Source organism: Amphibalanus amphitrite, unplaced genomic scaffold, assembly GCF_019059575.1.
Source record: "Amphibalanus amphitrite isolate SeventyFive unplaced genomic scaffold, NRLGWU_Aamphi_draft 002583F_arrow, whole genome shotgun sequence".
NCBI classification, from domain to species: Eukaryota; Metazoa; Arthropoda; class Thecostraca; order Balanomorpha; family Balanidae; genus Amphibalanus; species Amphibalanus amphitrite.
Genome location: NW_024883996.1, coordinates 12,129 through 28,774, shown reverse-complemented (window position 1 = coordinate 28,774; position 16,646 = coordinate 12,129). Strand labels below are relative to the sequence as shown.

At 47.7% G+C, this 16,646-nt stretch overlaps 1 protein-coding gene across 1 annotated transcript; it reads right to left on the bottom strand.

Moving 5' to 3' along the window:
- Positions 1-338: 338 nt before the first annotated feature.
- LOC122377168 lies at positions 339-16,482 on the bottom strand (the record flags this gene model as incomplete). The annotated part of the gene is made up of 4 exons (XM_043357125.1): positions 16,461-16,482; positions 14,322-14,449; positions 1,039-1,186; positions 339-516 (listed from the first exon to the last, which is right to left on the bottom strand). Coding segments are annotated over exons 1-4 (476 nt in total), but the record flags the coding sequence as incomplete, so codon positions are not given.
- Positions 16,483-16,646: the final 164 nt, after the last annotated feature.

The window sequence follows — 16,646 nt, the reverse complement described above, 5'->3', positions numbered from 1 at the left end:
AGGAGAGAGAGAGAGAGAGAGGGAGAGAGAGAGAGAGAGGAGAGAGAGGAGAGGAGAGAGGAGAGAGAGAGAGAGAGAGAGAGGAGAGAGGAGAGAGAGAGAGAGAGAGAGAGGAGAGAGAGAGAGAGAGAGAGAGAGGAGAGAGAGAGAGAGGAGAGAGGAGAGAGAGAGAGAGAGAGAGAGAGAGAGAGAGAGAGATCATTGAATCTTTCGAAACACAACATATCGAAGCACCAAGCAAATGAAACAAGAGCTGCGCACGGAGTTTAAATATATCTCCGTATATGAAACGTTCACGCCTTATTTGTTTCACCACTCTGTACCTCACACGGAGTTACAGTGAGGAGATGCAGTAACTCACCTGACATTCTGTCGGGTTCTCGGGCGTGAACAGACAGAATTTGACGTTGAGCGTCTTCGGAGACTGGGGTAGCACACTGATGGGTCGCGACAGTGAGATCCATTCATTTGTGATGGCGAAACAGCCGTACACGCCGTAGCATTGCTTGATCAGGGCTGGAATAGATACATGCAGTCATATTACCCTTTACTTTCAGGAGACTCTGTGGGACATTCGGAGCTTGATGCATAACTGGCGAGTGGAAGCGTCGTGCCCGTGCTCCCCAGCCTGTGCTGTGGAGTGTGGTCTGTGGTTCCGCTCGCGCTGCTATCAATTTGTGCTCTCGACTTTCGAAGTCGCCGATCTGCGGTATCGATGTCGCCGACCGGAGGTTCCAGCATCGGCTTTTAGCCTCATCACTGGCAGTGTTTTTTTCTGTAACTGACCTGATTGTGGTCTCAATATCCGTGATCTATGATTTTATGACCATCCATTATCCATGGTGTGGTAGTCATCGACCTGCAGTTCAATTACAACTGATGCCCCCCCCCCCCCCCCATTGACTTCTGTGATGTCCCGCCACTGACCTATGTCCTTTTGGTGCCCCGGCACTACCCTAATGTCTCTCACCACCGACCTGCGCACCCTCCACTGACCTCTACCCCTCCCCACTGACTCCTGGTCTCCCCGGCACTAACCTGTCGTCTCGTTGTCGCCGAGCTGAATGCTGCGCGGCACCGCCCTCAGGAACAGCTGCCCTCTGCTCAGGGTGATTGTGAATAGGGTGATGCCGTACACCAGCAGCAGACTGGAAATGCCTGCCGCCACCATTGGTGCCAGCACCGCCTGCAAACACACAGTCACACAGAGTTACACCAGCAGCAGACTCGAAATGCCTGCCGCCACCATTGCAATGCTGGCGACAGTCACCAATGCAATGGTGACAGCACCGCCTGAAAAATACACACAGTCACAGTCACACAAACACATCATCATATTATTCGCTTCATGAAGGCCACATGGCATGTAGTGGTATGGTGCACCCTTGTGCACTGCACACCTTTCTTATGGCGCTTCTTGCAGAGCACGCTTTTTTGTGGCAATCCCTACAGTGTACGTACAAGTCAGATTGACTGCAGATGCGGCGGTCTTCAACGGCAATACTTTGATCAAACTGCATTCGTGCGAATTCCTTCCCTTTTTCAATGTTATGCTACCATTGACATGCATGAGATCAGAATCAGATGAGCATTGAGCAGCGATATAACATAACTGTATAAGATAATTTTGTACGCTATAACGATTCACTTTAATCGTAAGGTGTCATAGCCCAGCTCGAACTGCCTCAAGGCTCGCTATATTTGCTCCCTAAGGCGAGACGTCATGTTATCATGGGCAGTAGTCACATCAATGGCTGGCGAAATCACATACCGAGGCGAAATCACATACCGTGACCGCCTCAGTATGCGGACAATGGACAGTTGCAACTGTCCATTGTCCAACTTATGGGAACACGCTAACCGTTCAGCATTTAACCCGCGCGGGGCTGGGGTCTCCAGCCGAACGCGCGGGGCTGGGGGGGGGGGGGGGTAAATTTTACCCCCCCCCCCCTGTTATCTCCCGAACTAATGGTCCGATTTGGAAAATTCGAACGCCAATCGAAAGATCTCATCACGAACAACTAAAAACATGTACTTAATTTAAAGTTTGAGGTCAAGGTCAAGGTCAGGTCAAGGGTAAAAATTGCAAGTTTCTACAGTATCGGCCTTGCACCGTAGTTGCCGAAGAATGGAGTCATGGACTGAGACTGATTGCCCAAAACGTGTTCTTAGGCTACCAAGACAATATTCGTTGCCTGCAATATCATTCAGAGGTCAAGGTCAAGGTCAGGTCAGGTCAGGTCACCAAAAACAAAATATAGAAAAGGGCACGTGCGACACATGTTTTATGGGTCATTTTACTCATAAAATTCAATAGGCACACTCAATAAGTGATATGGACCACCTCTGGATGAATTTCAGGTCGAGGTCAGGTCAAGGTCAGGTCAAGTGAGGTCAAATTTTGAAGTTGGTTGGTAAGGCCTAACAAGGTGTGTATCTGATGCAGTTTTTCACGGCGAATCGAATGGTGCTATTTTTGTTTCCGTACGAGGTCTAGAACTTCCAAAAAAATCATTTTTTCAAATTTTTTGTGTGTCGTGACGTCATAAAAGTTTGAATAACTCCCACATTTCTGAACTGATTCTTCTAAAAATTGGTATGTAGGTGCACATAGACCACTTCTCTGACATATATTCCGGTTTTTTCGATACACTCAAAATTTTGGATTTTATAACTATTTTCCCAAAAAAGTCAGTTTTTTGAAGAAAAAAAATTTGGGCCAAAATCCAACATTTTCAAAAACCGAGATAGCCATTTGATAGACAAAGTAAAAAGATGTATAACCTTTTTTGTTACGTCTTGATTCCTTTAAAAATGAAGATGTTAGCGGCGTTTGAAATTTTGCCGTTTTTGAGGCGAAAATGGCGAACATGACGTCACTAAAACGTCAATTTCTCAAAAAAATTTCCGACGGATTTCGCTAAAATTTTCGGGGAACGTGTCAAATTGATGTAAGAAAAGGTACTGAAAGTTTGGCGCCTGCAAAAATTCGCGAGGGGGGGGGGGTAAAATTTACCCCCCCCCCCAGCCCGCGCGGGTTAAGTTTATCGCACAGTTATGGGCGCTGGAAATTCCCTGGTTATGCGGTAGGCATTAGCAAGAAACTTTGTTTGGGACTATTTTGGCTGATTCAAATCCACCCGTCAAAAATGAATTAACCAAACTAATAAAACGTATTTTGCCTACTTTTTTTTTGTTACTGTGGCTAGCTTTATGTTGACGATATCAGTAAAAAAGTCAAAGATACCAGTAAAAAAGCCGATCAGCAGAGATCTTCGGTAAACATTTTATTAGCTTGACAACGATAGAAGACGTAATGATTTAACCACAATTTGTTATAAATAGGGGAGAGCGGGGTCAAATGTAACACGGGGCAATTGTAACAGTGTTAATAATTCATAAACTTACCAATAGAATGCGCTAATGTTAAGACCGAAAATGCGTAATTCTATACTGCCTTTCCCAACGGAGTTTGAAGCGAAAGTGCCGGGTATGTCGATGGCTGTGCACAGTAATGTGTTTTTGAGTGCATTTTATAAATTTTTATACCGTTATATTTGATTAGCTCATTTCCGCCATTGAAAAGATATCGACTTCAGACTTTGTGTAAGCGTTGCCAGGCTTGTTGTCCATAAATTGAAAGCATTAAATGCTGTACATGCAACATCTTTATGCGCCAGTTTCGTCTAAAATATGTCAAGGCGCGACGGGGACAATTGTAACATTTTTGCAGGGGTCAAATATAACAGGCTATAGGTCAGTGGCCATTATGTCAAAGTCGTCAAATTTTCAAGGGAGATGAAACATTGCTAGAATTAAGAGAGCTGTAAGTTTTGTCGCAATCGGCAGCTTTTTACGCGATTTAGGCTGGAGACTTCCACACGCGGGTAAGTCGCGTGTAAGTGGTTTGCGGGTAAGTTGGCGTTTATCTCGCGTTTAAGTCGGCGGGTAACTTTGCCCGGAGACTTCCATCTGCGGGTAAATAGTTTGTTTGCTAAGTTAGCGAACGAACTTACACGCGAGCCACCCCATGTATTAAGTTCGCGGGTATCTTTTCGGTGGTGCTTTTTTTGGTCCTTAGGGGGTTTCAAAAGTTTATTTCTGTGCAAATTTTATGTGCAAGTGATAGACAATAGTGCAATAATCTAGTTCTGGCTTTTTCAGCCAGTTAGGCCTAGCCGTTCGGCTGCTAAGATTAGACGAATTTGAGGTCACCTTTTCATAGTACTGAGGCCAGTTTTACCAACAGAAAAATAGGCAATAGCCGCCTGGCGGAATTTTTCGCCTAAAGGCTGATTCACATACGGATCGAGAGCGGTAAAGCCCTATCCGCTTACGTGCTTATCGCGTTTACACTCCGTATGTGAAACGGTCTTTAGGCAAAAAATTCCGCCAGGTGGCTATTTTTCTGTTGGTTAAACTGGCCTCTGTGCTTGTTGAGGGGTTACAAATTACGTATTTCATCACTGCAAGTATCCAGATGTTTTCAACAAGTCATACATGAGTAATCAGAGCAATATTTGAGTTGACAGAATTGAGGATGTAGGACTCAAATTTTCAAATACGGAGGGATTAGTCTATTTCCATCGCGCCTATCTCCTTGCCACCAGCTGCTATTTCGTAATCTTCGGGATAGTCAGATGGGATTCGTATCGCATCCGAAATAATGTGATCGTCGAGCCAGCCGGCTAGTGTCGGGCCCCTGTCGTCGCCCTTCGCGTTACGTGTCAGTGGGGCGAGGACCAGCTCAGTGGAAGCAATACGAGTGTCCGGTCAACAACCATGGACAGGAAGAAGAGGAGCAGAAATTTCAGTAGTAATGACATGCATTTGTTAGCCGATGTCATGAAAACTGAAGTAAAAGTCATCGAAAATAAGCGACACGATGGAAGGAGTAATGAAGAACGAAAACGGTCTTGGAAGAACATTGTTACGGCCTGTAATGCAAGGTCAGAAGAAAAATGGGACTAGAAACAGCTGACACAGCTCTGGAGAGATATGAAAAGGACGGCCAAAAAGAACCATTAGCGGTTTAAACGGCAGCAAATGGGCACTGGTGGTGGACCGGATCCTGCGCAGTTGGAACGTCAGCCACCCCCGCGACACGCACATATTAAACTGATCACTCGGTGATAATTGTTCTTTGTGTGGCATTTAATTGGACACCGACGACGCCTCACCGGTGAAGTGACGGGGCGGGGGTGAGGACGGGGGGTGACGGAGACGAACCGACGAGGGCAGACGAGTAATATGAGATACGGCTATTGCAAGATCATGCAGTAGACTGGCGGTCGGCCATACAGAGTGAAATAACACAAGGCGATTAGCATTATTGATGCTGATTGGCACGGCTTCAAACGCTGTTCTGGTTAGGTTAATGCATCACCACATCCCATTGTTACGGCTGTACTCATTGCATGTGTAAAAACGCTGATTGGGGGCCACCGGTCCCATAAATAACGGAATTACGCACTTGTTCATTGGACCAGCTGATCGCCGCATCCCGATCAGCTGATCGGGAAGCCCTTTAACCCTCGCCCCGTTGGGGGGGGGGGCATTTTGGCCCCCCCTGTGGTTTTTCCTGAATAGCAAGAAAACGGCGGCGCGCAGCGCCGCCAAATTTTCAGTACCTTCCCGGGCATCAATTTGACACCTTCACACCAAATTTCAAGTCTTAGGTCACCTTAGGTCAGGAGTTATTGAGGTCAAACTGAGGTCATGTTCGAGCAAAAATGGGCAAAAAACATGCAATCTTGAAACGCTCACCAAATCTACAGTTATCAAGCAATTTCAAAGTTCTTTATATGGTCTAGTAGACAAAAAGCGGCGCTGCAAAACTGCTATCTCGGATTTTCAAAATTTTTGGTTTTTGACCAAAAAAAATTCAAAAAATTGATTTTTTTAGAAAAACTTTGAAAAAATCCAAAAATTTTCCGAATTTCGAAAAAACCGGAATATATGTGATAGTGCCAGCGCTCTTCTATATACATACCAAATTTCAGAATGATATCTCGTTTTTTGGCCAAGTTATAGCGAAAAAACTGTTCAAAAATGATGACGTCAAATTTTTGAACTCAATTTTTAGCAATTCTAGACCACTTACGGCAAAACAAAGACCACCATTGAACTCCCCGTGACGAGCTGCATCGATTCGATACCCATTTTATGCAAAAATATTAACTTTGAAATTTGACCTAATTTGACCTGACCTTGACCTGACCTTGACCTGACCTTGACCAAAACGTGATCTAAGCTGGCCCCAAAGGCTGCCTGACCCATATAATCGCATTTTTCATGTAAAATGGACCATAAAACATGTATCACACGACACTTTCATATTGTGACCCCCCCGTGACCTGACCTCTGTGACCTGACCTGGTATCAGTGACCTCAAATAGCAAAATATGTGTTTGAAGAACATTTCCCCATCGATGATTTTCAATGAAATGCATTTTACTCGATTTTACAACGCATTTCTTGAAGTGCCTGTAAACGGTGAAAATTGGACCTTTGACCTGACCTGTGACGTCATCGGTTTGACCTAGGTCAATAAAATTGGGTCACAAGGTAGTTCCCCGTTGGGGCTATCCAACGCCGTTTACCGCTTGTCGCTATGTTGCGTGGTTCTCGAGATCTTAGGGGGGGGGGGCCAAAATGGCCCCCCCCCAACCGGGCGCGTTGCTCGGCAGAGCCCAACGGGGCGCGGGTTAAACTGGCGTGTAAGTCGGCATTTAAATACTTACACGCGTGTAGCTACCCACCAGTTAACCGCGGATGGAGGTCCCCGGGTAAAAGTTGGTGGGCAGCTACACGCGTGTAAGGAAGTTAGCCACCAAAATAAACGCGAGTTAACCGCAAACTGGAAGTCTCCAGCCTTATTTGCGAAAAACCGAGGGAGAGGAGGTCCATCCAACCCCTGTATAAGTGCGAGGTTTTAAGCCTTTTTTCCTGAGAAGAACCGTCTCTAACAAGTGTGGGAAGATGAACAAGTGTTCAATACTTTTGTTAAATCAAAGTTTTGGGAAAAATTGTGTTGCTGTAGCCTGTAAATTAGCATGTTACAATTGTCCCCGGGTGGTGTTACTTTTGACCCCGTATCTGGGGTGAATTGTAACAGATGAATTGACTTTTTCGGACAACAATTTTGACCCAAAAAATAAGTTATTTCGGAAATGTTTAACAGCATTTTAAAGACAAAACATCATAGTTTCTGAAAATAAAAGAAAAAGTTTTATAACTGCAAACGTGTTTGCACCAGATGATAAAATGCAAAAAATGTTACAATTAACCCCGTTCTCCCCCTACCTACCTACAAATAATTAACAAATAACAAGGGCTTTATTCACACACCACCTGCGTCGCAGAGATTCCTCAGCACTGACGTTGCACGGCACACATACCACACTGCCTCCAGCTGCTGTGGATCTGTTTACGTCGCCCTCCAGTGGCGATTGATTTGACCTTGTCGTTATTGGCGGGTGGTGTAACGCCCTCTCGGCTCTGTGGCGTGATATACCCGCTGAATGGCGCCGCCCGGCCCGGTTCCTCGTGGTGACCTCTCTCTGAGGTCGAGAGGCCTGCCCTGTTACCGGGGACTGTCTGATCAGAACGTTCCGGTGGCCTCGCTGGTGGTCGGTTTATCGCGAATTGGCAGACTGGGAGCTGGTTGTTGATAAAACTAATGCTAACGTTCGTCGTAAACAGGCGTGATTCAGCGTGCTTGGAATCCTTCTGTGTGAGGTACCCAAGGGAGACCTAAATCTTCTGTTTTCACCCACGCAATGATATTTGTCATTTGAGTTGCTTGATAATTACCATGAACTACCAGTATAACGCCTTATAGGGCGACAAACGGAGCGAGCGAGAGGGTGAGCCTTGCACGTGCGAAATTGTGAGGGGGTACCTACAACTGACTTGTGCACGGCACCTTTCTAACCGGTCTCTAGCAAAGTTGCCAAATATGAGCGCAATCGGCCTAGCCGTTCTCGAGACCTGGAAGTGGCACCCTGCACGTGCGCACGTGCAAAATGGGTCCTAACTGACTTTTGCACGGCACACTACTAACCGGTCCCTAACCATGTACCAAATTTCAGCGCAATCGGTTCAGCCGTTCTCGAGATATGGAATCGACCCCTGCACGTGCACACGTGCAGCAGCACCCCAACTGTGGCATATGGATATGCAATGCCTAGTGGGTGCCTACCTACATGCCAACGTTCAGCGCAATTGGCCCAGTAGTTACCGGCATGTTGTAATTGTTACAAAACTGACACCTCTTCGTTTTGCACGTGGCACGTGCATAAGGCGTCACCCACATGCATCGGGAGTAGTCCAATACTTGGTAGAAGGAATGAAGCTACCCTACAAAAATTACCGCATGTAAATCGATTAAGTGGTTGCTGAGATATAAGCCTCGCAAAAGCGTTACAGGCCGGGCCGGGCCGCTCATACTGAGATTTTTCCGTTATATGGTAAAGACTACGCCCGCTTTGCTCGTTCCGTAATGAACGATTTGCGCACTTACTTTCTGCGACACTTTTGGATGTTAACTCGATGTTTGTCAACTTGCGCTTCGGATGTGCGTGGCGGCCGGGTCCTTCCCGAGTAGTTTTGGGCATTGGTGTGCGACTGAGCCGTCAAGAGGCCCGCTGATTATGGCCTTTACAGAAAATTCTTTAAAATGCTATCGTTAGTATTTACATCGCTTGATGAGAAGCTTGCAAATGCCCTCAGATGACACTCTTTATGTGACCTCAAAGAACTCATAACCTTCACAATGACTTTGAGCAAGCTTCTGCTCAGGATCTTCGAGATCCAGGTCATTCAGGCCTTCGTTTCGGTCAGTTAATTGACATTCCCGGAATTTTTTTCCGTCTATGATGGTCAGCCTGCCCACCGTGCGCCGGGTCTGTCTGCCAGTTTCACCGGGCCAGTGAACCGCGGCAGCCGGCGGCGGGTAGCGGCAGCGGCACATGGGAACTGGATCTCCGTCTCGCCGGCCCGCCGCCGTTACCGGCCGGGCCGGCACGTGCCGGCCGGCTCCGTCTCCCTGCGTGAGCGGATCGCTGCTCACGCACGCAGCCGTACACACGCGCGGCCGAACAGACCTACAGGCCGCCATCAGTCGAAGACACCGGCTGACGGCACTTTCACCGGGCGCCGCTCCAGTTACTGGCACCGACAGGCGAAACGGCCGCCGTCCCAGGAGGCTCGAACCAGTTTATAAATCAGGAGGACGACAGCTCACCATGAAAATAACAGCCAACGTCCTTCGAAACTGCACCATATTTTACGAAAAATTGACCCCGCTGACTATCTACAGTTTTCTTTGGCCGAAGCCAAATGTTCCCCGGGACCATTTTATGGCATCCGCTCCGGACCTTGTATGGTCCAAGTCCTTTCTTTGGGTCCGTGTGGAGGGGAGAGGAGAGGAGAGGAAGGCAGGAGAGAGGGAAGAAGGAGGTCGGGTTTCGGACCGGTCATGGCCGCTGTCCCGCTGTGCCAGTTCGCTCCGCCGCCGGCAGACGACCTTCCAAGGCAGTCGGCTGGCTGGGGACGGACGGACGGAGCGGCGTACGGCTGGGGACGGACGGTGTGGTGGAGAGCGGGAACACCGTCACTATTCAGATACATTGTTTCATTATACGTGCTAAACCATTTATAGTTATTAACCTCACGCTTACCTTTTGGCCTTACAAGGTCGAGTAGGAACTAGGATAAATGCAGCCTTGGCATATTGGCATTGCCTAAAGTTGAAATAAAGTTGAAAGAAGTTGACGCTAACGCTGAATAAACGTTTAGGTCTGCAAATTTAAACAAAACAATCATTGACCTTATTCTGGAAGGGTTTCATTAAATCATTAATAGGTGATAAACAAAACCCTCTCATTACCAGAACCTAATGAATAAAACATCTAAGTAGCATTTAATGCACAATTTCCATGCTATTAATTTCACATGCGTTATTTGATCATGCGATCAGTGAACTGACATTGACATTGGCCTCGATATTGCACCTTTGTCCGACTCTTTAGATATTCATCAAAACAACGGCGCAGGCTGGACATACTAACTTGAATGCTATACTACATTTTATTTGTGAGTCACGTAGTACCTCTGTATTACAATGTGCTGCAGAAAGCCCCCAAAAGGGCAGTGTAGGATGGAGCGTCAGCGCTCGTGGCCCGTAGCACAGTAGGACGAACGATGATGCGCCTGGATTCGCTGTTCCAAGGTTATTCAAAGATGTTTCATATTTTGTCATAGGGAAATGACATTTCTCGTGACAACAGTTTGAAGTGAGCGAAAGTTTTATCTTATAGAACAAAAATATTTCCATTTTTATCAGCACAACTTTAATTCCTTTTCCGTTCTGTGTCGTCCATTGTGAATGAATCATGAAAGTTGGGCAGCGAAGCTTTGGTTCTAAAGGAGTCGATTACAGTCACAAACCAACAGAGGCCTATAGTCTGCCTATTATCTTGCAAACTGCTAAAGTTCGATGTTTTAAATACGGTATCCCCGCCTTACCCTCATGTGGGGCCCGCCGTTGGTGGGTCCTCTGTCCGATGCTCTCCGGTCGACGGCTGCGCGGCAGACACAGAGAGCGCTCTGCCGCCGGCGACACCAGCGCGCGCTCGACCCTGCCGTGTCCCGACTGTTTACACTGGCGTTCGCAGGCCATTGGTGCCCTCCGCAGGCCATTGGTGCCGCTGGTGGTGTGATGGTGCAGGCCCGAGGTATGGGTGCACGCGCTCAGACTGGTGTACCCGGGAAGGGCGAACAGGACAGGACAGGACAGGACATGAGCGCGGACGGGACAGAAGATCAGACAGAGAGCCACAGAGAGGGTGGAAATAGCTGATTGTGATTTGACGGAAAAGCAAGTCGGACGGAGAGGCCAGCAGATTGGAAAGGTGATAGTCGGCAACAGTTCATGACTCACGAGGACAGGTCAGGAAAGACAGCCAGCGAAATGTCCGACGTGCGCCAGATTTTCCGAGCATAGCCCGTGTCGGACAAACCACAGACCGCCGTCTATACAGGACTTACACTGCACTGGGGACAGAGGACAGCCGCCGGCCCACTAACCCTGCCTGAGCGCGGCAGATCACTGCGGCTCTCTCACATGCCGTCTGACATCCGACAGCAGTGTTTGACATCTGCAGGGAAGCTGGGATAGGAAATCCCTGGCTTCTCAGGAAATAACCGGCCGAAACCAAAACAGTCAGATGCTAATTCCACGTGAAATCTGCATATGAAATGGAATACCAAATGAAAGAAAGATGGGGTGATTCCTTCGTACCCCGAGGCAAGTCGTACAAAAAAGACGTTTGCGATTATAATCGCCTAAAAAAACTGGCATGAAACTGCTATTTAATTATAGTTCTTTTGATTTCAAGCGATAATAGAAACTCGACAGAATTTTCTCAGTTGCTCGAGGTTTGTTGTTATCTCGTAAATGTACAAAAAAAAAAAACGTGACAATCGAGCGAAAAGCGAGGTAAAACATCCACACAACAGTCCTACGGATTGCGGGTCTACGGTTGGACGGTTAACTACGGATGAAAAAGATGAAGGCAGCCCGTGTGATCCTTATCTGTTCATTAGAAACAAAACAAGCATACAGACCCGTTGAGTTTGTCGACTAACACGAATGCATATTGCATACTGAGTAGGAAGAAGCAGATAAGTGCTTCCCTCGAGCGTTGAAAGTGGGGGCAGTCACCGAAGAATCAAATCGATAGGGGAGAGGCGCTTTAGGTGAACAATCCTTTCTTAATGAATTTGTATAGCAGAGGACATAAAGTCCCTACTCTTGTTGCACTGTCCGTAAACATAACTGGTGTTCCCTGTTCATCAGTCTCCAGCATCCTAAACTCCCCCTAACCCCTCCCGAGCCAGGCACCCAATCCGTTATGCTGGATTCACGGGCGCCTGGCCTGGATCGCGGCCGGCTGCTGGTGAAGAGCACCAGCTCAGGGTGACTGGCAGTCTCTCTGGTCTGCCGGGCGGCCTGACCGACTGAGTCTGCCGACTGGAAATCCAGGTGGCACCGTGCAACAGCCGGACACGGCGCCGCTCCGGGTGTGGATCGGCAACTATTCCAACTCCGGTATGCAGGCGGAGCACTGCAGAAATCCCAGCGCTGTTGGCTGTGCTCATGAGGCTCTTCTAGCACCGCTATGCGCTCTGGTCCAGCGGAGCACTAAAAGGCTACTGGATGCAGTTTACTGACCACTTTATTGGTACAAATTGAAAGAACGTGTCGCCAGAAGAAAGATGACACAGCGCTTAAAATGACACCATTTCGATCATTTTTCAATTGCGTCAGAGTGTTCTGTCAGGTGTGCGATGACGGTAGAAAACGGCAGAAAATGGTAGAGAGGAGGGACGGTATCGGTGGGAGCGGGACAGATGGAGCGCACCTCTCACTGGTACGGCCGTTGCGCCATAAAAAGACCTGGCTTCAAGCATGTCACGCACCGCTTTGGGTCGCTATATCGAAATACCATGCCTCTAATACGGTCACCGTCGCTGAGTTGGGCAACCGAGCCAGGTCATTCCAAATCGGCGTCATTGCGGCCAAATCACGGCGCAACGCGAACGCGATTCGGGCTGCCAGATAATTGGGACTGCTGTTGAGAGCATTTGATCTTCAGCCTTGAATACGACTTTTGATTCCTCTTTGATCAAAATAGAACAGTTTTATATGTAAAAAGTATGCATAAATAACCTTATGCTCATTCTTTGCACTTTTTTGTTTGGGAGTGTTTATAATGTCTTTCGTCCAAGAGAGGCGCATTTCAATTTTCTCCCATTGACTTATAATGGGGAGGTCGCAAAATTGACCTAACCTTAGTTCATCGATATCAAAATTCTGAGATATACATTTTGTACATGTTATTGCTCTTAGCAATCGCTGAAACTTTCAAAGCGATCGGTCAATCGTGTTGCTATGGCAGATATTGAAACTTTGTATGAGGTGAGTTCACTTCAAGTGACCTGGTGACCTGACCTTAAATGACCTTGGTCTGAAATTTTCACATGTGTAGAATTGATGTATGCCGTTTTTGAGATATTCGCGAAAAACCACAGCGGGGTGTTCAAACACCCCCCAGCAGGGCGCGGGTTAATAAACGTAAATCCTCTAGGCATTTGCATGGGGGATAATCTGTATTTTTATATGAGTTATGCTGCCAAATGAGTAGATCGTAATAAAGTATTAAATAGGAACAATGAGAAGCAGTGGAATTGATTTTCATACGAGAGGTCACTGTAAGTATCGCTTCAATAAAAGAGGATTGACATAGCTGTTGTAAAGGGCTTCACTAAAAAACGCCTTCGAAAGATAAAGCAAGGCCATTGACTATTCCCACATCAATCAGTCAGAGCACTGAGCACGCCATCAATTTCTGACTGAGGTGAAACCCGAAAACACACATTCCTGCTCTGGGGTTCGGCGTCCGACTGAGCTGCTCGTCACCGACCCGCGGCGTCCGACTGAGCGGCTCGTCACCTACCCACGGCGTCACCCATTCGTGTCCGAACGGAACGGCACGGTTTCTTCACGGAAATCTCCGAATCATGTAATTATATTAGAGTGAAAGCTGCATTATTCTACGCATGTTAATATAATTATCCTTAATGATCATTCTCAGACCGCTGACTATGTGCAGCGTATCCCATGTCTCTTATGCTGCGCTGCATCGTTTCATTGGCGCACAACTTTTCTGGTAATATTCCCACACGTAATGAGATTCGTTCAAAAATCACTGACAAGACTTATTTAGAAACAATCTCGTGCCTGAAAAGTTTTCGCTTGTTTCAAGAGGGTGACACTACACATAATGCACAATGGTACAATCCAAGAATCTTGATGACCTTGACCTGACGAGTGACACAACCCTGTCCCATATCACCACGATCACACATTCAGGGGATAGCTGGGGAGGAGGGAGAGAACGCCGCGCGCTCTTCTAACGGCAGAAGAGACACTTCCAAGACCCAGATCGCATGATGGGTAACGTTTTGTGCTGGCAACAGAAGAAATGTCCTACTCTAGATACGAACTTTATGGGATTAAGTGAGCAGATGTTTTGCAGGGAGGCCGTTGACCTGGTTTGCCATTTTCGTGGTCAATTTGGTTAGATTCCAGCGCATCTCCAGACAGACAACAACACTAATGCATTCTGATGGCTCCTAAATGTGTGGGTAAATAATTGGTCGTGGAAAATGTGGGTCCTAATGTTAAATGTACCCATATTTTAGCAGCAATGTTCCCGAGGCCGACGCCCCAGCGCCATCGCGGGAACACTCACCTCATTAGCTGAGACATGATCCACGGGAGTGTCGGGTCGGCCCGTCAGGCGGTCCGGCAGCGGCGCCGGCCGCGGCAGCACGCGCTTCTCACCGGCACCGACGGCACACTGGCGCCTCTCCACTGCCGCTGCCGACAGGACACAGGTGACCGCACCGGTGCGTCCAGGGGTGGCCGACCCGCCGTCATGAGCGACTCGGCAGGGGTGGCCGACCTTCTAGTGTCGGTTGTAGCGGATCACTGACTGTTCCCGGCGGGTCGGCAGCCTCACGACTATGACCCGATCACGAGCCACGTCAGCGTGATGTTTGGTAACACATTGCGCGAAAATCGTGCGGTAGTGTTGCTGAGGCAAGCCCGCTACGCTGTGCGGCCAGCGAGTATAGTATAGCTTGTGCTCAATCATCCGGCTCCAGTGTTCACTGTCGTTAGTGTAGCGTGCTACTCAAGCGCGGCATGCTTCTGTGGATTATATTTGTAACGGGTAGGTGACAACCGACTTATCAGTTGTTCTGACGGGAGATGACTCCCAAAAGTGACAACTGACAAGATTGAAGTGTCCTACATACACATTACACAATACATAGGTAGATTGATAATGAATGTCTAAACAGCATTAGTTGCCGACAGCTTTGATTCACCAAATGTCACTGTTCAACTTACTCCAACAGAACACAATACCTACCTAAATAAAAAGTAGATATGAGTCGAATCCGATTCGTTAGACGAGTCGAATCGCAAAATACAATCAATGAATTGTATATTAATTGCTTTATTTCTGTTACTTAAATAAAGTGAACTGAACTGAACCGAATTTATCCCTCGCGGGGCCGGGGGGGGGGGGCGTTTCCCCCTGGCGAATATTTGCGATAGCTCCCGAACGCTTAGGGATAGGGAAGCGAAACTTTTAGTACCTTTTCTCCCATCAATTTGACATTTTCTCAAGTAAAAAATTTGGACCTAGTCCCCTTGATGACGTCACAGGGTCGATTTTTTTTATAGACCCCTGCACGGCAAACTTTGGCGTCACAGACGCGAACTTCAAATGGCTGCTAAAATAGAGTTTTAGAGATCAAGACAAATTACGAGCACGGTTGTATAGAGTTTGACCTAGTGAAGAATAAAAAAAATTGGTGGCCTGAGGTCAGAGGTCAGGTCAATGACCTCGAAATGTGGTTTTAGTTTTTCGCAAATAACTTCGACAAAAATGACCCTAGAGCTAAGGCAGTGGTACCATCGCATTCGCCTTGTCAAGCCGCGTCGAATGATACATATTTTGTTTGGAAAAGGTCAAGCTTTATGTTCACCTCATGTGACCTCGAATGACCCTTAATTGACACATGAAATGTCGTTTATGATGGATTTGTGCCCGCTGATCACGAATCTGGCATCTATTTTCCTCTAATCCTTCATTACATTTTCGGAATCCTCAGATTCTCTTCTTTCGTTGACACCCAATTTTGCCGGTTTTATGCATCCTGCCGTCCTCTAGAACGCTTACTTTGAGATCACTACACATGTGCCGGGTTTTTGCCTTTGACCTTGACCTCTGACCTCGAAAATTGGCCTGAAGTCAAAAATGTTAGGTGTTTCAGAATTGTCTCGTAAGGACCTTTCGTTTGGTATCGCTTTTGTTTCCGTAGCTCCCTTATTTACGTAGTTAGACAGGGAGGGGGGGGGGGGGCGAAAAACGCCTCCCCCGGGCTGCGGTGGTTGGGATTACCCCCCGGGCCCAGCCGGGTTAATGTGCGTTCGCATGAAATCCTACCGATAAAAGGAGACCCAGAGCGTGCCGGTTATTGTTAGACGTGAGCGGCTAGCTTGAAACGTGAAGCGTGTAACTGGTGTCGAGAGAGTTCCTCTAAACGGCTGACGATTGATCGGCAGATAGATCGTATCAAAGTTTGGAGAGTTCTTCGGCGTGGAGATCTTGACCCATTCACAGAAAAGCAGTAACATCTGCTGTGCTATCTGGGAGCGATGGTGCGTAGACACTTGTCACTGAAAGTGATGAACCAGTAGGTAGCTCACCACGACCGGCAAGGCAGGGTGCGGGCGCGGACGGACGGACGGATAGTTGAGGAAATTGACGAACCGTTGGTCTACGTCACTTGTTGTCGTCAGTTCGGACACGGTTCACCGGCACTCAGCTCTCGGCTCATGGCTCTCAGCTCACGGCTCGAAGCACATGCAGCCAGTCGATCGTAGCCAGCTGTCACGATGCCGCACTTTCGCCGGCCTTCTGAGCCGCGTCGGGAGTATAGGGAACTGCGTGAAAACGGTCACAGCGCCGGCGCCGGATGATCCCGAGCCGGTCATTGGGCTG